General features: G+C 47.2%; 1 protein-coding gene across 5 annotated transcripts in view; it reads right to left on the minus strand.

The window, feature by feature from the left end:
* Positions 1-273: 273 nt before the first annotated feature.
* Positions 274-20196, minus strand: part of LOC117522219 (zinc finger protein 521) — a 296467-nt gene continuing 276544 nt past the window's right edge. For all 5 annotated transcript variants that reach the window (XM_034183612.1, XM_034183611.1, XM_034183609.1 and 2 more), the window contains one exon: positions 274-640. In XM_034183612.1, the coding sequence (XP_034039503.1) occupies positions 611-640 (30 nt within the window). In that variant the 3' untranslated portion in view covers positions 274-610. The remainder of the gene's footprint in view (positions 641-20196) is intronic.

Consider the following 20196-nt stretch of genomic DNA (forward strand, 5'->3'; position numbering starts at 1 on the left):
GCTGGTCCTCTGGTTACACGGTGGACTCACACACACGATTGCAGCTTATGCTGGTGAATCAACCTCTCTACCCCCCCCCCGTCATGACTAGCCGCGTCGGGATGCAGAGCGACAAACTGCGCGGCAGGAGCCGGTGCTGATGAGAAGAGTCCTCCCGACAACACTCGCCGGTTCCTACGGCTTCAGTGGTGCCCTGTTTCTCCTTTACATAACAGCTTGAGTCCCATCTGGTCTGATTGACAATACCACTGAAACCCCCCCAAACTCTCTCTCTTTTTAACTGTACATTGGCAAATACTGTATAAGATTGTAATATAGCTGTAGTTAAGCAACACATGAAGGATTCTATGTACAAAGAAGTTGTTTTTTTTTTATTTCCAAATAATAGTCAGAAACCGAGAGGGTTCTTTTATGTCCGTTCCTCAGTGTCTTCTGTCTTCCTTACTTTTGTGTTTTCTTGCTGTGGCGATGGTTCCTTGTGGCGTTACTGAATCAAAAGTTCAACGCGAGGTGGCCAGAGGGAAGCTGCGCCAACGGTAATTGGCGGTTGAACATTATTTTCTGCATCATGTGACCCTTGTTCTTGGCCACGCCGCTGATCTTTGCCACGTTAGCTGCTGTGCTGAGTTAACGTGTGGTTCTGCAACGGCACAAAAAGAAACGAGGGAAACATTATGTTCAGATAAAACGGAGATCACTTTCATTTTCTCTTTCATTAAGGCTAGACTTCCCAAACTTTTTCCATTAAACCATCAACCTTTGGAAACCAAACTAACTAAATTAATATATCAGTTTTCTCTGCAATGAAAGTTTAATTCTTAATTGAATGGCACACGGGAAGAATCAGCTACGGTTGCTGTAGAAAGATTAACAAATGATTAATTTATAACTTTTCCAATTATTGCACACGTTACATTACTGGAAGTCATTTTCAAATGATATAACTGGAATGGTAAAGTTCTGGAGTGCCACTGGCTGCTGTTCATTTTGAATCACTGGGCAAAAACCTTTGAAAAATAGTGATAAAAAAGAACCCCCCCCCCCCCCCCCCCCCAACATACCCTAGCAATTTTAAACAAATACAATAATACAATATGTCAACTATATTGTCATATTTTGTGGTGATACTTGAAATTATTCTGACACACATACATCACTTGGGGGGGGGCTTGGAAAAACAGTAAAAAACAAACTAAAGCAAACAAACAAAAAACTTCACAAACGATAGAAACTTTAAACAAAATATGTGAACTATGTTACAGTTTGTCTTTTAAGTATCAACCTGGTGATACTTAAAGCCATGATGACACAAAAACTGGACAAAAAGCTTTGATATATATATATATATATATATATATATATATATATATATATATATATATATATATATATATATATATATATATAAACCCCTGCAAACTATAACAACTTGAAACAAATATAATTTGCAAACTTTTTCACATATTGCCGTTAAATATCAATCTTTGTTTAACTGAGAGAACTGCATAATTCCTTTTAGATGGCACCCTACAAATCATAAGAAAATTGGATTTTTGTCATACACTGAAAAAAGAACAAACTTAAATTGTTTCAGTTGGTAACACCTGAATGAATTAAGTTGTTTGAACTTAAGTTGGTAAGTTAGATCAACTCTAACTTACTAGATGTTACCAATTGAAACAATACATTTAAGTTGGTTCAGCTTTTCAATTTTTTTTCAGTGTAATTTTGTTGGGTGAACTATATAACACAACAAAGTCAGCTTTTTTTTAAAGGTTTGCAAGTTGACAAAATTTCATGTTTAATTTTTATTTTTAAGCACAAAATGTGTTAAATTAGATTTAAAATTACATGATTGTTATTTTTTGGTGTGGTGGAGATGCATTCAAACACTAACAAGTGAATTTCATATTTATATGAATTTGAAGGAGCCAGGCTGTGCAAAACTGGTTTTGAAGCTAACTTTAAAGTTAAATAAGGTCACGGTTTCCGGTTAAACATTCTCACAGTCCCACTTTTCCAAACCGATGCTATATTTACCGAATGGTACGACCCCAAACTGGTCATTGTATCATGATTACAATGCAGCGCCTGAATGCATCACGGTGCAGTGCCTTTCAGAGCCCTGGACTTTGCGGGGGATTCTTGCAAATAAATTAGCTTCACACAGGCGTCTTCTAACTGTCACGGCACTTACAGGTAACTCCAGACTGTCTTTGATCATCCTGGAGCTGATCAATGGGTGAGCCTTTGCCATTCTGGTTATTCTTCTATTCATTTTGATGGTTTTCCGTTTTCTTCCACGCATCTCTGGTTTGTTTTTTTGTTTTTGTTTTTTTGTCCATTTTAAAGCATTGGAGATCATTGTAGATGAACAGCCTATAATTTTTTGCACCTGCGTATAAGTTTTCCCCTCTCCAATCAACTTTTTAATCAAACTACGCTGTTCTTCTGAATAATGTCTTGATCGTCCCATTTTCCTCAGGCTTTCAAAGAGAAAAGCATGTTCAACAGGTGCTGGCTTCATCCTTAAATAGGGGACACCTGATTCACACCTGTTTGTTCCACAAAATTGATGAAATAACTGACTGAATGCCACACTACTATTATTGTGAACACCCCCTTTTCTACTTTTTTTTTACTAATAGCCCAATTTCATAGCCTTAAGAGTGTGCATATCATGAATGCTTGGTCTTGCTGGATTTGTGAGAATCTACTGAATCTACTGGTACCTTGTTTCCCAAGTAACAATAAGAAATATACTCAAAACCTGGATTAATCTTTTTAGTCACATAGCACTACTATTATTCTGAACACTACTGTACTTATTCTCACCATCACTTTGGCTTTTTCTATTTTTATTTCTTCTAATTTTACACAATTTACTTTTGAATACACAAAAACAGAACAAATTAAAGATCCTGCAACTCAGAGGGAACGGAAAACGCAATTCAGTACATTTTGGCTCTGATTGTAAGACTTCCTTATTTATTTATTTTTAACCATTACCAATCTGTCTGTTTTCCGCTGACATTTTCCAATTTAATTGAAATGTTAAGATTGACAGGCACCGTCTTTTTGATTATCCTGACATTTGAACAACATCATGATTAGGCTCTTGATTATCCAAAATCTAATTAACCTGCACAGCAGTGAACTCTGTGCACGGATCAATGGTCATCAGTTTTGGGATTAAACGCCGTTAAGTCCGGGTGTAACAAGAAGAAGACAGCAGACCACAGATGGTGAGCCATTTCATAGTACCTCCACATCAAAGGCTGTGGCCATGGAAACGAATCCAAAACAAGACACTGACACGTACGACGGAATAGCACGAGTCCTGTGTCTTGCAGGCTGAGTGCGCCGCACAGACACAGGTGGAAGTGATACTTGAGGCTGCGTTCGTGTGGAAAAATCCATGTTGCTTTCAGGTTTTTAAGGATGCATGATTCCAACATGAGTGACTTAGAAATAAAAAAAAGTGGTACCACTGCATTTTGCAGCGGTGGTCATTTCTGCAGGCCGTTGAGAATGGTTGTAGTGGGGCAGCTGTGCCAGTGTTTTTTTGTTTTTTTTTTAAAGAGGGAGTGTGGACCAGGGGTTGTGTAACTGGTGTCCCCGGTGGGCTGAATCCAGGTCATCTTTTGAAGTGACTGCTAATCCCTTTAATGCAAACTATATGCACCACTTGCTGCGCTCTGTTTAAAACACGGCCTTGCACTTCTAAACTGGCATGGATGAGACACACCTGTCACACACACACGCGCCACTTCTACATCCAGAAGAACTGTCTTTTTTTTTTTAATATGTCGACAAAGAGGATTATTGCAGTCAGACTGACATCAAAGGTTTACCAGAGGAGTTACCTTGAGTCCTGTTTGCCCACATACCCGCAGGCAAAAGCTAGGAGACGACTATTAGCCCCTCCCTCCCCACCCGCCTTGATTCCTTCCCTCGCTCCCCTTTCCGCTGCCTCCATGTAAAGCGTTTAAACACCTCGACAGCTTTCCTTTCAGCTAGAGCGATTACTTCCCGACAGGTGGGGTAATAAGCTGTTTGACGGGGAGCAGGAGCGTGACCCCTGGAAGGGTTAGCCGAGTTCGCCTGCGCCGCCTCCCCCCTCTCCCCCTTATAAAAAGAGGCGGCCCGACAGCTCCTTTACTTCTCTCTCTCTCTCGTTGAAATAAAGCATAAAGCTCCTTTAAGTGAGTCTGGGAGGAGACTCCCCACGGGACCCCCCCCACACACACACACACCTCCTCCTCTTCCTCCCTCGGTGAAGACATCCTTGGCGTTGCTGAGGAGGGACAGGCAACCTTATTAATGAATGCGGCCCATTACCCGTCAGCTTGGCTCCTCGGCGACTCCCAGAAGCCCCTGCAGTACGTGACTTCAAATGGCAGGATATTGACACGGGGAGAGCAAAGCGGCGAGCACCGAGTGTGTATGTGCAGGGGAGGGAAACGGAGACAGGAAATTTGTGCTCAACTGAGTGCGTGCGCCTTTGTGCGAATGTGCCAGTGCGTCTAGGTGTGGGTCTGTCTGCGGACCCCAAAGGAACGTAGCTCCTTGGATATAATGTAGGGCTCGTAACAGCTATTAGAGGGGAAAATAACCCCTCTGGGGACCCCCCCCCCCCCCCAGCATGTCCCAGCTCCGTCTGACACACACACACTGCATTCTACCTTTTCCTTAAACACGCCAAGAGTTTTCTCACTGAGGGCTTTCTCAAGGACGGTGTTAAACGACTTCAGCGGCAGTGGCAGCCGCACAGACGAACAGGAGGCAAAAAAGAAAAAGAAAGTTAAAAGAAAATGAAGCCGATACCTTTATTTCTGTGGATACTGAATTCCACAGAGCAGATATAAACTGTTCTCTGCGTGTGAGATCGCAGAGTGGAAATGCACTTTGCAATCGTCATGTTCGAGCACCTCTGCAGGAAGAGTACACTATCCGAAATATCACGCAATTAAAACCCGGCTCAAGAAAATGTCACACAACGAGAACGTCATAGCGCAATCACCGCAATTTGGGATCAGACGCCCCTCGTGATGCCTAAAAGCACTCATCCCCACGCCCCCATTCAATTGCCATACTGTTCCTGCTGAAAATGGCGCCATTCCTCATCACCATCGTCACGCGATTAAAACCCGGCTCGAGAAAATGTCATGCGAGGACGTCACAGCATGTTTACCACAATTTCAGCGCAATCACTGCAATTTGGGATCAGACGCCCCTTGTGATGTCTAAAAGCGCGAATCTCTACGCTGCCATTCAATGGCCATACTGCTCCCTCTGAAAATGGCGCCATTCCCTCTCACCATCCATTTCCTTTCCTTCTATCTGGCCCTGAATTTCCACCTCCATCCTTTCAACCACCCGCTGGCCGCGCAGTCCTGCTGCAGGGCCGGTTACCAGCAGTGTTCAGGTAAACCACAGCAGTCAATTCTCCACTAAATTAAATTTTGCTCTGATCAATAATGCGCACCCACCTCTCCCTTATGAAGACTGGCTGCCCTGGCTCGGAGCGAGCATCTTCCTCCTATTCTCTCAGCGACTCGGTGCCACCGTGAAAACGCAACTTTCATCTGATTACATCACCCGTCTGCAACGCTCTGAGGGGTGCCCATCGGGGGGGTTTGTGTACCCATGCAAACAGGTGCAACATGTCTTAGGAATTTAACGCCACTGCAGAGAGAAGGTGAGAAGAAAATGGGGAACGATCGGAGAAGAGCAGAGAGCTGCAAAGTGCAGGCAGGCAGGGGAGTTGATTTATTAACTAATCACTCTTTATGTCGTTCCCGTTGCTCTGGTCTCTGTCGATAGCGCCCGGTCTCCAGTGAGGCAACAGAGGTGCATCTCTTACATCAGCTCTGCAGAGGAAGGCCAGTGGACTACAGCAGCTGCACGCTCGCTTTCATCTCGTCTCGCTGAATTAAAGGCGATCTGAGCCCCACATCACAGCCGGCAGATGTAAAGCTTAATCGCAACACGAACAATGCAGATTATCGTGAGGTTAATACCTCCAGAGCTCACGCCAACGTTAAACTCGCACTTTATCCAGTGCTCAGATAGCTGAGCGAGCAACACGAACTTTAGTTCTGGTCTCATCAGAGAACGCCACGTGCCAACGTAGACCAACATAAAACTGATCAGTAAATGATCAAAAGCTACAGATCTGTTATCAAGCTCACAAAATGGTACAGCACCACATCACATCTGAATGATTTTCTTTCATGCACACCTTCATATTTGTGCTACCACAGTGTGAAATTCCACTGAAATCCATAAATCGGTTTATGTGGAGTTGCACTCATATATAATGTCAATATCATACATTCTAATCCAATTACATTTTTTTCCACAAATCTGATTGGCTAATCGTGTGAGATTTCACACAGTATAATACTGGGGTAACGGTGGCAAAATATTCCACCGTTTCACAGTTGGATGTATTACTCCGCGCCCTGACCGGTGTTCTGATGAGATGTCATTCCTGTTGAAAATCATTCTTGTCCTCCGTGCAACCGCGCGCATGCGCAATATTGTCGGGATGCGGAACTTTCGAATTATGTGACAAGACAGACAATTCGATAGAACACCGGATGTGTGCGCTGCTAGTGCTGTTAGCTGAGAGCAAGAGAAAGTCATGTACCGCTGCCGGCGCCGCTGCCAAAATGGGTGAATTTAAGCTACCATACGAAAGTATTGATGTGTATTCTGATACAGAATTACCGTTTCACATTTGATGGATTTTCACATTTTCACTCCACGTCCTGACTGCTGTTAGAGCGATGCTGCCTCACGGTTAGCCTCGCCGGTGTGTGGTCAATGCATTTTCCTGCAGAAGCCGAGCGCCCTTTCACTTCAGTGGGACTGCCTGGAAAGGTTTTTTTCATTGCCACAAAATGCAACAGTCACTGGATAAAGCCATAATTTTGTCCTGTCCCTGGACGTCGAGCCTCGCTGGGGGTGAATGGAGCTGTGGGCGGGCCTGGACGCTGGAGTTCTGCACAGTGATTGGGTGATTAGTCAAAAGGCTGAATCCTGTTTTGATTGACAGCTACTGGAATGTGAGAATTAGTTTGCACATTTTTGCGTATTTATGCATTTTTAAATTTATGCCAAAGTGTTTTGCATGCGCTAAAAATCAGTCTGTTTTAAAGGCGCACAGAGAAGCACACTGGATTAGACGTTATGTGAGAAGACTAGATCTAGGTGAGTTACTCTGCTTCGTTCTTCAGTAAGTGTTTAAAAGTCGTCACGTTAATTAATTGTTGTTGCAACACAACAACAAAGTATTCATAATTATAAGTCTATCTGGGCAGATGTGGTAATAATTAGTGGTTGCTGATGCATTTTAAACATGAAAATTAGTGACAGAAAACGAAACATTCTGAACCACTGAATCAATATGAAGCAATGGTCCAGTGTTTCAAACCTTTTCATATAATTACATATGGCGACATCTGCTGGCCAATCTTTAAAATAACATTTGCATGGAACAATGTCAGGAAAAAGTCAGACTCTGTTATGTATGTTTAATAATAAAGGTTCGATGTGCTTCTCGAAATTTTTATGACATTTTCGTTTAAAAACAATAATATTCTTGTAAAAGTAAGTCCCTTCGGCTGCTCCGTTGTTTTCACTCGTTGTCGCCACAGCAGATAGAAGGTGGACCTACATGGATTGTGGCACAGGTTTTAAGCGGGATGTCCTTCCTGACACAACTCCATATTACATGGAGATATGTGGCAGGGGTGGGGTTTGAACCGGGAACCTTCCGCACTGAAAGCAAGCGCACTAACCACTTGGTAATTGTGCCATCATAAAATACTGTATGTAATAGAGATATAAATTGTGAAATGCTTGTGCAACTTGGGACTGTTATGTCCATTTTACACGTTTGAATTTACATATAAATAAATTGACAAAATTTATGATGTAAGCCGACAATGAGTTTCCCCTCTGATAGACCAGCAGCCGCCACTGACACACACACACACACACACACACACACACACACACACACACACACACACACACACACACACACACACACACACACACACACACACACACACGCTGCATCTGGAAAGTATTCACAGCGCTTCACTTTTTCCACATTTTGTTATGTTACAGCCTTATACCAAAATGGAGAAAATTCATTTTTTCCCCTCACAATCCTGCTCATAACACCCCATAATGACAACATGACAAAAACTTTTTTGAAATATTTGCAAATTTACTGAAAACAAAAAACTAAGAAATCACATGTGCATAATTATTCACAGCCGTTGCTCGATACTTTGTTGATGCACCTTTGGCAGCAATTACAGTCTCACCACCTATCTTTGGACAGTTTTGTCCATTCCACTTTGCAGCTCCATCAGGTTTGATCAGTGGGGAGCATCAGTGCACAGCCATTGTCAGATCCCTAGAGATGGTAAATGGCATTCACCCATTCACACAGATACACTCACACACTGATGTCAGGGTGCTGCCACGCAAGACACTCACTACACACCGGGAGCAAAGAAGAGGTTAAGGACCTTGCCCAAGGGCCCTGAGTAATTTTCTGGTCTAGCTGGGTTTTGAACCGAGGATCCACTGGTCTGAAGCCCAACGCTTAACCACTAGACCAGGGGTGGCCAAGTTCGGTCCTCGAGAGCCACATTCCTGACACTCTTGTCTCCCTGCTCCAACACACCTGAATCCAATGAAAGACTTGTTAGCAGACATTTAATGAGCCTTTCATTGGATTCAGGTGTGTTGGAGCAGGGAGACAACTAAGAGTGTCAGGAATGTGGCTCTCGAGGACCGAACTTGGCCACCCCTGCACTAGACCATCACCTCCGTATGTTCAATCAGATTCAGGTCTGGGCTCTGGCTGGGCCACTCAAGGACATTCACAGAGTTGTCCTGAAGCCACTTCTTTGATATCTTGGCTGTGTGCTTCGGGTCATTGTCCTACTGAAAGATGAACCGTCACCCCAGTCTGAGGTCAAGAGCGCTCTGGAGCAGGTTTTCATCCAGGATGTCGCTGTACATTGCTGCATTTATCTTTCCCTCAATCCTGACTAGTCTCCCAGTTCCTGCTGCTGAAAAACATCCCCACAACATGATGCTGCCACCACCATGTTTCACTGTAGGGATGGTGCCTGCTTTCCTCCAAACATGATGCCAAAGAGTTCAATCTTTGTCTCATCAGACCAGAGAATTTTGTTTCTCATGGTCTGAGAGTCCATCAGGTGCCTTTTAGCAAACTCCAGGTGGGCTGTCATGTGGGTTTTACTAAGGAGTGGCTTCCGTCTGGCCACTCTACCATACAGGCCTGATTGTTGGATTGCTGCAGAGATGGTTGTCCTTCTGGAAGGTTCTCCTCTCTCCACAGAGGAATGCTGGAGCTCTGACAGAGTGACCACCGGGTTCTTAGACTTCTTCAAGGACTAAGGTCCTTGTCTCCTGATTTGAGTTTAGACAGACAGCCAGCTCTAGGAAGAGTCCTGGTGGATCTGAACTTCTTCCATTTACAGATGATGGAGGCCACTGTGCTCATTGGGACCTTCAAAACAGGAGAAATGTTTCTGTACCCCTCCCCAGATTTGTGCCTCCAAAGGATGCACCTGAGCTCAATTTTGAGCTTCGTGACAAAGGCTGTGAATACTTCTGTACACATGATTTCTTAGTTTTTATTTTTTACAAATTTGCAAAAATCTAAAAAAAAAAACAAAAAAAAAAAAACAAAACCTTTTTTCACATAGTCATTATGGGGTATTGTGTGTAGAATTTTGAGGGGAAAAATGAATTTCATCCATTTTGGAATAAGGCTGTAACATAACAAAATGTGAAAAAGTGCAGTGAATACTTTCTGAATGCACCGTGTGTATAGATATATATAAGTACAAAACAATTTCAAAGGGGTCAAAAACCTAATGATTCTGGCTGAGGCTCTCTTACAGTGCGCACGGGCGCGCGCGCACACACACACACACACACACACACACACAGTAAGTGTGTGTAGCTGCATCTGGAGCACAGGGAGGGTGCATGAAGCCACAGAGACCTGTGCACACCCGTAGTCATCACTTAGGAATTTAATTAACGCATAAGAACACATCACCAAATGATCCTCAAACAAAGATGCTGTGGTCCTTCCTCCAGAATTAAAACTGCAGCCTGACTTTAAACCAGAGGTCTGAGTGTGAAATTAGCAGGGGGCCACTGGCCTGGTTATTCTCTCCTTATGGGGTGACCATCTGTAGAATCAGCAGAAAAAAGTTTGGCTCCTTTTTTTGGAGTGTTCCTGGAAACTGGATTATAAAAGTGACTTTGTCCTTACACTTTAAACCAACAGAACCACAACAAAAGCAAACAAATACGTAGTTCCACCATGTGTTGCACAAAAGATAAGTAATATTGCAATACCACACTAATCCAAATGTATAATTCCATGGAATGATCCAGATTCTTATCTGGATCAAGTACAAAATTGAACTTGTTGATTGTCTGCCATGCAGTAATCCAGGTGGCAGGTTTCATCCTGATCAGTGGATTACTTTGTGAGGAAACCCATCAAATTGTTGCTTCTTCGGCTCTGCAAAAATGAAATCACGGAGAGGAAGTAGAGGAAGACCCAAGATACCACATGTACATGAATCTAACGGAACGTTAAGTATAACAAGATTTGCGTTTCCTTTTCAGATTTACAGATGACTTTGTTATCCATTAGCTCTTTATGATGTCATAAAGTAAAAACAAAAAGATGGCGTGGGGGGGGGGGGGTGAATGTGAGGGGAATGTGAATATGATGTAGAGTTGTACCTGAAAGAGTTATATAAATAAAATATTACAACTATGATTTATTATTATTATTATGATGATGCTCTGTTTCACCACTAAAATCTATTAATCTCTTCTGGGGTGATCATGTGACCTCTGCACTTCCTCTGTAAATTGGAGCAATAAATCTCTTGCATCACCAAATTTCCCAGCTATCTTCTTGCAACTTGCTGAATTAAAAGAACACATAATGAGGACAAACTGTTTAGCATATGCTGACAGCTGTAGTTGAAACTCGCATATAGTTTTTCTTGCTTCAGGAACAATGGACACGTCATATACTCGTTGCACCACTAAGTTTCAGATGCCAAGCTAACACTCCATGAGCAAATTTGAGATGAGCTGTACAACAGAACGGGACAGTAAAACCAGAATTAGACAGCAGATAGAATGTGTGGCTGGGGATAGTAGCAAAACATCTAGTCTGTACTACAAATTAGGGATGTTAAATCTGAACGCTGCTTTGGAGTATTTTGAAACCTGTTTTGAACATTGCTTTGGAGTCTGTATCATCATCAACTGTGTTGAAAGAGACCTTGAAATGTTCCAGTTGGTTTAGTGCTGAAATATAATAAAACACAAGTGAATGAACTCAGATCATATTGGTTTTGAATTTCATATTTTAACCCTTACAGCCCTCATGACCTTCTCCTGCGCTGTGGTCAGTTTTTCCATCAAATATCTATTAATAGATAATATGTATATGCAGTGTTCTAGACAAATATCTGTCTCACATTCTGAATGCTGAGATTGTTCTGAACATTTTGATATGAAACAAATAGGGTTATACTTGAAGAAACTGCCTTAAAAGGGGTATTTCTTAAAGTATGGTAAAATGTCTGCTGGTGCACTACCATTGCTTCTTGGAAAACTACAACACACCAAATGAAATCGAGATTTTTCAAGGAATTAAAACTACAGTGAAGGATGATGGCATGCAAAGGCCTGTACTACACCTGCGCGTTGCCAGGTGCAGTTTGCAGAATAGTTACTAGTTTGCATTTTTCTAACACTCAAAGCCTGAATACTGAACAACAGATATGTATAAACATCAAGCTCAATTCAAATCCTTTAACTGCTGTTGGTAGATTTTGTTCTAAACACGGCAACTACTCTGGAGAGTTCTCTTTGATCTTTCCTGGTTTGTTGAACGTAGTCCGGTATCGACTTGACGCATTGACTGGTCTGCTAAGGGGCTTACTTTAACCTCAGGCCATGCTTAACTCTGGCTAGCTTAGCCAATGAAGAACACTGTTGTGTGGGCCGCTGAAGAGGAGGTACTGCTGGCCCACCACCACCAGAGGGCGCCCTGCCTGGAGTGCGGGCTCCAGGCACCAGAGGGCGCTGCCGCCTCACAGGAGCAGCCAGGGTGACAGCTGTCACCCATCACCTGAGACAGCTGACAGCAATCATCAGAGGGGTATATCAGCAGGACGGCACCTCCACCTCATTGCCGAGATATCGTTTCTACCGAGGAGGTAACGTATCCAGCCGACTATATCACCTTTGAATACTTTTTGCCTTTATACAGAGAGAGAGAAGAGCAGCAGGAGACAGTATTGGATAAGTACTCACACTCCTGCACTTCAGTGTTTACTTGACGAGAGGGGGAGGTGGTGTTACCACCGTCCGTGTTGCTGGGTGCAGCGCACCCACCTCTGACTGTTTTTGTTCCTCGCCAGCAGTACCAGATCTGACAAGCGGAGGCAGTGGTCACCTGGGAGTTCGGGACTTGGCGGCTCCAGTATTCCCGGGGTTCGGTGGCGGTGGAAATCGAGTGGTTCCGGTTCGACTTGGACAGACGTCTCCTACCTTCGAGCCTGCCCACACGACACCATTGGAATTCGGCTTATTCACGAAATTGTTATCTGTTGTGTTTGTTGTGCGAGTTTCACAACAGTAAAGCTTTGTTATTTGACTTACTCCATTGTCCGTTCATTTGCGCCCCCTGTTGTGGGTCCGTGTTCCTACACTTTCACAACAGGATATCTCGGCCAGCGTCATGGATCCCGAGGGGCGTCAACCGGCTGTTGAACGGCCAATGGAAGAACAGGGCGCAGAGGCGTCCGCAGGAGGGGTGATTGGTGAGTTGCAGCGGATCCTCACCGCTTTCACGACTCGGATGGATTTGATGACCGAGCAGAACGTCCTCCTGAACCGCAGGGTGGAGGCTCTCGCCGCGCAGGTGGAAGCGCGCCCTCCGGGCGCCGCTGCGGCTCTCCCTCCCGTCGACCCTGTGCATAACAGCGACGTTCCACTGGTCGTTCAACGACCCCTCCCACCTTCCCCTGAAGCATACATAAGCCCCCCAGAGCCGTACGGAGGCTGTGTGGAGACGTGCGCAGATTTCCTTATGCAGTGTTCGCTCGTCTTCGCACAGCGTCCCGTCATGTACGCGACCGAAGCTAGCAAAGTAGCTTATGTGATAAATCTGCTTCGTGGTGAGGCACGCGCTTGGGCTACAGCGCTCTGGGAGCAAAATTCACTGCTCCGTCAGACATATGATGGGTTTGTGAGGGAGTTCAGAACAGTGTTCGATCACCCTAATAGAGGAGAGACCGCTTCAGCCGTGCTGCTGTCAATGAGACAGGGGCGCCGGAGCGCAGCTGCCTATGCAGTCGACTTCCGCATCGCGGCTGCGAGGTCCGGCTGGAATAGCACTGCCCTCCGCGCCGCCTTTGTAAACGGACTGTCGTTGGTCCTCAAGGAGCACCTGGTGGCTAAGGACGAACCGCGGGATTTAGATGGGCTCATCGATCTTGTCATACGATTAGACAATCGGTTAGAAGAGCGCCGTCGGGAACGAGATGAAGGGCGTGGCCGGGCACGCGTCGTCCCTCTCCCTTCCGGTTCCGACCGCGTTCCGCCCTCCCCACGCTCCACGGCCCCTGCACTCCGTGCGGTTACAGCACCCCCTGCTGATGAAGCTATGGACATGAGTAGGGCAACATTTAGGGCACCGGTTACACAAAGGAGGCTGGCCCACAGGGCGTGTTTTGTTTGTGGCTCGATTGAGCATCAATTAAGAGACTGCCCCGAGCGGTTAAACACCAACGCCCGCCCCTAGAAACTGGGCTAGGGGTGGGCCGAGACATTCACGTGGGACACACCCACATCGCCACACGACTCCCAGTTACCATCCTGCATGAGGATTTAACCCTGAAGGCCCCAGCACTGGTGGACACGGGCTCAGAAGGGAATTTGCTAGACAGCAAATGGGCCAGGGAGATAGGGTTCCCTCTGGTGGCGCTTACCTCGCCTGTGCAGGTACGGGCGCTAGATGGCTCCCTACTCCCTCCAATCACTCACAAGACACCACCAGTAACTCTGGTGGTGTCGGGGAATCACCGGGAGGAGATCGAGTTTTTTGTGACTCCGGCCACCTCCCGTGTGATTTTAGGGTTCCCTTGGATGTTGAAACACAATCCCCGGATCGATTGGCCGTCCGGGGTAGTGGTTCAGTGGAGCGAGACCTGCCATCGGGTATGTTTAGGTTCCTCGGTTCCTCCCGGTTCCCAGGCCAGGGAGGAGGTCAGAGCCCCGCCCAATCTAGGGACGGTTCCGGTGCAGTACCATGACCTTGCGGAGGTGTTTAGCAAGGACCTGGCGCTCACCCTTCCCCCGCACCGCCCGTATGATTGTGCCATTGATTTGGTTCCAGGTGTTGAGTTCCCGTCCAGTAGGCTGTACAACCTCTCACGACCTGAACGCGAATCAATGGAGACCTACATCCGGGACTCTTTGGCTGCCGGGTTGATCCGGAATTCCACCTCCCCCGATGGGTGCGGGTTTCTTTTTTGTGGGGATTACGTCCATGCATCGATTACAGGGGGCTGAACGAAATCACGGTTCGTAACCGATACCCCTTACCCTTGTTGGATTCGGTGTTCACGCCCCTGCATGGAGCTAAGATATTCACCAAGCTTGATCTTAGGAATGCGTATCACCTGGTTCGGATCCGGAAGGGAGACGAGTGGAAGACGGCATTTAACACCCCGTTAGGTCATTTTGAGTACCTGGTCATGCCGTTCGGTCTTACAAACGCTCCCGCGACGTTCCAAGCAATGGTTAATGATGTCTTGCGGGACTTCCTGCACCGATTCGTCTTCGTATATCTTGACGACATACTCATCTTTTCTCCGGATCCTGAGACCCATGTTCGACATGTACGTCAGGTCCTGCAGCGGTTATTGGAGAACCGGCTGTTTGTTAAGGGCGAGAAGTGTGAGTTTCACCGCACCTCTTTGTCCTTCCTGGGGTTCATCATCTCCCCCAACTCCGTCGCTCCTGATCCGGCCAAGGTTGCGGCGGTGAGAGACTGGCCCCAACCCACAAGCCGTAGGAAGCTGCAACAGTTCCTCGGCTTTGCTAATTTCTACAGGAGGTTCATTAAGGGCTACAGTCAGGTAGTTAGCCCCCTGACAGCCCTGACCTCACCAAAAGTCCCCTTCACCTGGTCAGATCGTTGCGATGCCGCGTTCAAGGAGTTGAAACGGCGCTTCTCGTCTGCACCCGTTCTGGTGCAGCCCGATCCTAGTCGCCAGTTAGTGGTTGAAGTGGACGCCTCGGACTCAGGGATAGGAGCTGTGCTGTCCCAGAGTGGGAAGACCAATAAGGTCCTTCATCCGTGTGCCTATTTTTCCCGCAGGTTGACCCCGGCCGAACGGAACTATGACGTCGGCAATCGAGAGCTCCTTGCGGTGAAAGAGGCTCTTGAAGAGTGGAGACATCTGTTGGAGGGAACGTCCGTGCCATTCACGGTTTTCACTGACCACCGGAACCTGGAGTATATCAGGACCGCCAAGCGGCTGAATCCCAGGCAAGCCCGCTGGTCACTGTTCTTCGGCCGTTTTGACTTCCGCATCACCTACCGGCCCGGGACCAGGAACCAGAGATCGGATGCCTTGTCCCGGGTACACGAAGACGAAGTCAAAACGGAGTTGTCGGATCCACCGGAACCCATCATCCCGGAGTCCACTATCATGGCCACCCTCACCTGGGATGTAGAGAGAACCGTCCGGGAGGCCCTGGCACGAAGCCCGGACCCCGGGACTGGACCGAAGAACAGACTTTACATCCCACCAGAAGCCAGGGCTGCAGTCCTGGACTTCTGTCACGGCTCTAAGCTCTCCTGTCATCCAGGGGTGCGAAGAACCGTGGCAGTTGTCCGGCAGCGCTTCTGGTGGGCGTCCCTGGAGGCCGACGTCCGGGATTATATCCAGGCCTGTACCACCTGCGCCAGGGGCAAGGCCGACCATCGCAAGGCTCCGGGACTGCTACAGCCGCTGCCCGTGCCTCATCGCCCCTGGTCCCACATCGGCCTGGATTTTGTCACGGGCCTCCCGCCGTCCCAGGGAAACACCGTCATCCTCACGATAGTGGACCGATTCTCCAAGGCGGCCCACTTCGTGGCCCTCCCGAAGCTCCCAACAGCCCAGGAGACGGCAGACCTCCTGGTCCACCACGTCGTCCGGCTGCATGGGATTCCATCAGACATCGTCTCCGATCGCGGTCCCCAGTTCTCCTCGCATGTCTGGAGGAGCTTCTGCCGGGAACTGGGGGCCACGGTCAGTCTCTCGTACGGATACCACCCCCAAACCAACGGGCAAGCAGAGCAGGCCAATCAAGAGATGGAGCAGACCCTGCGCTGCGTAACAGCCGCGCACCCGGCGGCCTGGAGTACCCATCTGGCCTGGATCGAGTACGCCCACAACAGCCAAGTGTCGCCAGCCACCGGCCTCTCCCCCTTTGAGGTGTGTTTGGGGTATCAGCCCCTGTTGTTTCCGGTGGTTGAGGGAGAGGTCGGTGTGCCCTCGGTCCAGGCCCACCTACGGAAGTGCCGTCGGGTGTGGCGTGCCGCCCGCTCTGCTTTGCTGAAGGCCCGGATGAGGACAAAGGCCCATGCAGACCGTCGGCGAACCCCGGCCCCTATGTATCGTCCCGGGCAGGAAGTGTGGTTGTCCACCAAGGACATCCCACTACAAGTAGCCTCCCCGAAATTGCAAGACAGATACATAGGTCCTTTCAAGATCCTCAAAGTCATCAATCCCGCCGCAGTGAGGCTTCAGCTTCCGGCCTCACTGCGGATCCATCCAGTGTTCCACGTGTCAAAGATCAAGCCCCATCACACCTCGCCCCTATGTACACCCGGTCCGGCACCACCTCCTGCCCGGATCATCGACGGCGAGCCGGCTTGGACTGTGCGCCGGCTTTTGGATGTCCGACGGATGGGCCGGGGCTTTCAATATCTGGTGGACTGGGAGGGGTACGGTCCCGAAGAACGCTCCTGGGTGAAGAGGAGCTTCATCCTGGACCCGGCCCTCCTGGCCGACTTCTACCGCCGCCACCCGGACAAGCCCGGTCGAGCGCCAGGAGGCGCCCGTTGAGGGGGGGGTCCTGTTGTGTGGGCCGCTGAAGAGGAGGTACTGCTGGCCCACCACCACCAGAGGGCGCCCTGCCTGGAGTGCGGGCTCCAGGCACCAGAGGGCGCTGCCACCTCACAGGAGCAGCCAGGGTGACAGCTGTCACCCATCACCTGAGACAGCTGACAGCAATCATCAGTGGGGTATATCAGCAGGACGGCATCTCCACCTCATTGCCGAGATATCGTTTCTACCGAGGAGGTAACGTATCCAGCCGACTATATCACCTTTGAATACTTTTTGCCTTTATACAGAGAGAGAGAAGAGCAGCAGGAGACAGTATTGGATAAGTACTCACACTCCTGCACTTCAGTGTTTACTTGACGAGAGGGGGAGGTGGTGTTAACACCGTCCGTGTTGCTGGGTGCAGCGCACCCACCTCTGACTGTTTTTGTTCCTCGCCAGCAGTACCAGATCCGACAAGCGGAGGCAGTGGTCACCTGGGAGTTCGGGACTTGGCGGCTCCAGTATTCCCGGGGTTCAGTGGCGGTGGAAATCGAGTGGTTCCGGTTCGACTTGGACAGACGTCTCCTACCTTCGAGCCTGCCCACACGACACCATTGGAATTTGGCTTATTCACGAAATTGTTATCTGTTGTGTTTGTTGTGCGAGTTTCACAACAGTAAAGCTTTGTTATTTGACTTACTCCATTGTCCGTTCATTTGCGCCCCCTGTTGTGGGTCCGTGTTCCTACACTTTCACAACAAACACAATCAAATAAATAAATAAATAATACAACAGTTGGCATTCTCCACAGTCATCACTTATCAGGCCGTGGAGAGAGCTGACCCCAAACACTGTTGTGCCACAACCGGCCCAGTCTCCTTGGTAACAGATCGTCTTGTTTGAAGTGAGGTGCCCGGGGAGTCGTGGTCGTACAGTAACAGCTACCAGGCTGCGGCTGGTGGACAGCAACAACGGATTTCCAACGCGCATCTGCATGCTTGTAGAAAAATGTTACAAATCCATAATGGTTGAAATGCTTTGATTACATGTCTAACAACCATAACCAGATACTTGTGAGGTGTAACTAGAGATGACGGACCGCCCCTTTTTGCGGGCTGGTGCTTTGTAGCTCCAAATGATACTCATTACCCTGTCTAAGTAGACAAGTGAATGGTACTAGAAACACACCATGTAGTGATCCCGCTGTTTGACTGAGGTAGCAAAACAACTGCACAACTGCTGTGTTATTATGGGGCCTCATTAAGTGAGGAGAGAGTGGGAGATGAGGAGAGGGGAAGCAATAGAGAGAGGGGCCGTGGAGAGGGAAAGAAGAGCGGCGGAAAAAAAGCACAAGAGAGCGATACAAACTGTATTCTGAGGTGATAGCAACACACAGATGCCTTTCCAGCCAAAATGAAGACTATGACTAAAGAACCCAATTAAGGGCTTTCTTAGGGGAGCCATCTTGGGAGGGGGATGGGTCTTCCTGGGACATGAGCCCTGGGCTACATCCTCTAATTAGACAGAGCGAGGGGGGAGGATCTCTGCCTGTCACTAGGAGGGAGATGGGGTCCATGGGGTTCCACATGTCAGTCCCAGAAACAAAACACAATTACTCTCGCATTTAACCACTTCAGTCAGGGACAGACGTCGACGAGGCACGCCACAGAGCCGCCTCCCTCCCCCTGCCATTTGCCACTTCACAAACAGAGAAAATTTGAGGACTAAATTTTCTTGTCTTTGCCTGAAAGAGCAAAGCAGATTTGTGATAGAAGCTCAGACAACAACATCAGACTGATGTTCTTTCGAGGATACGTTTACACTGTTGGCAATCAACATTCTTTGCGCTGTACCCGCCTTTGATCATTGTCATTTGTGAGATATCACCTTTTGAAAAGATAATGCATCCCAGAATCTCACCATTTATAACAGTGATGAACAGGCATGTGAAGATTAGTGTTGTCCGTGAATGTGATCGTGGCAGGTTAGTATGATGCTATTTCCCCAAAAATTACAGTATATATAACTTTTGCACAACCGTGGTGCTTTCGAATAGGGGTCGCAAAACTCACGGTTCGTATCGGATCCAAGTTTTTAGTCACACACTGGACTGATTCTTTTTCAGATCAGCAAACAAGGGGAGAAAACAAGCACACCACTCTACAAAAGTCGGGAAATGTCTTTTTCTGGAGCTCAGTGGACTCCTAGCTACCTCAGCTCCACTGACACTCATCTTAAGGACCTTCACACTCAGATGAAGACCTTGAAGAATGCACTGTGTCCTGAAAATTTCATTAAATGCACTGGGGGCATGATCAAAATGGAAAAATACGCAGTCGTCAACTACAGTCTTGCTACCTCCTTCTTAGTAGCACCAATCAGATGGCACCACAAGCTTCCCATGTTCTCATTGTGTCTGTGCGGTCCTTATAAATAGTGCAGCACGTGCTGTACATTTGATTTGTTCTGTAAGTTTTATTGTGTCCACAACAATCAACTACAACCCACCAGTATGACCTTTTCATGAGCTGTCCACAGTGCTGATCGGACACTGGAACATCAGCACCATGGACAGCTCAAGCAAACTTTTGGTATCACAAGCTGGGGGCTTTGGTTTAGTTTAATTCATAAGAGTCAAGAAGGAAGCCGAAACTTGCATTGTACATTCAAAATAGCAATGAAACAACAACAAATTTCCCTACGCAGGACTAATAAATAAGTCTTGCAACAATCTACTGGCACACAACTACATTTCCCATACGGGTAAGGGGCACAACAGTAAGTTGATTTTTAGGCGTCAACCCATCTTATTTTCACCAAAGGTTAACTTTTAAAATGATTAACAGCAGCTTTGGTGACCATCTAGTGGGTGTTGTGAGCATTTCTAGGCTTCTGATACATTTCTGACTTGAAAAACAAAATTCAATTAAAAAGGCATTTCTAAATGTCAGAAATGAATGTCTTTTTTTTTTTTTTTTGGCAGACA

The sequence above is a fragment of the Thalassophryne amazonica genome, chromosome 12 (genome assembly GCF_902500255.1).
Source record: "Thalassophryne amazonica chromosome 12, fThaAma1.1, whole genome shotgun sequence".
NCBI lineage: Eukaryota > Metazoa > Chordata > Actinopteri > Batrachoidiformes > Batrachoididae > Thalassophryne > Thalassophryne amazonica.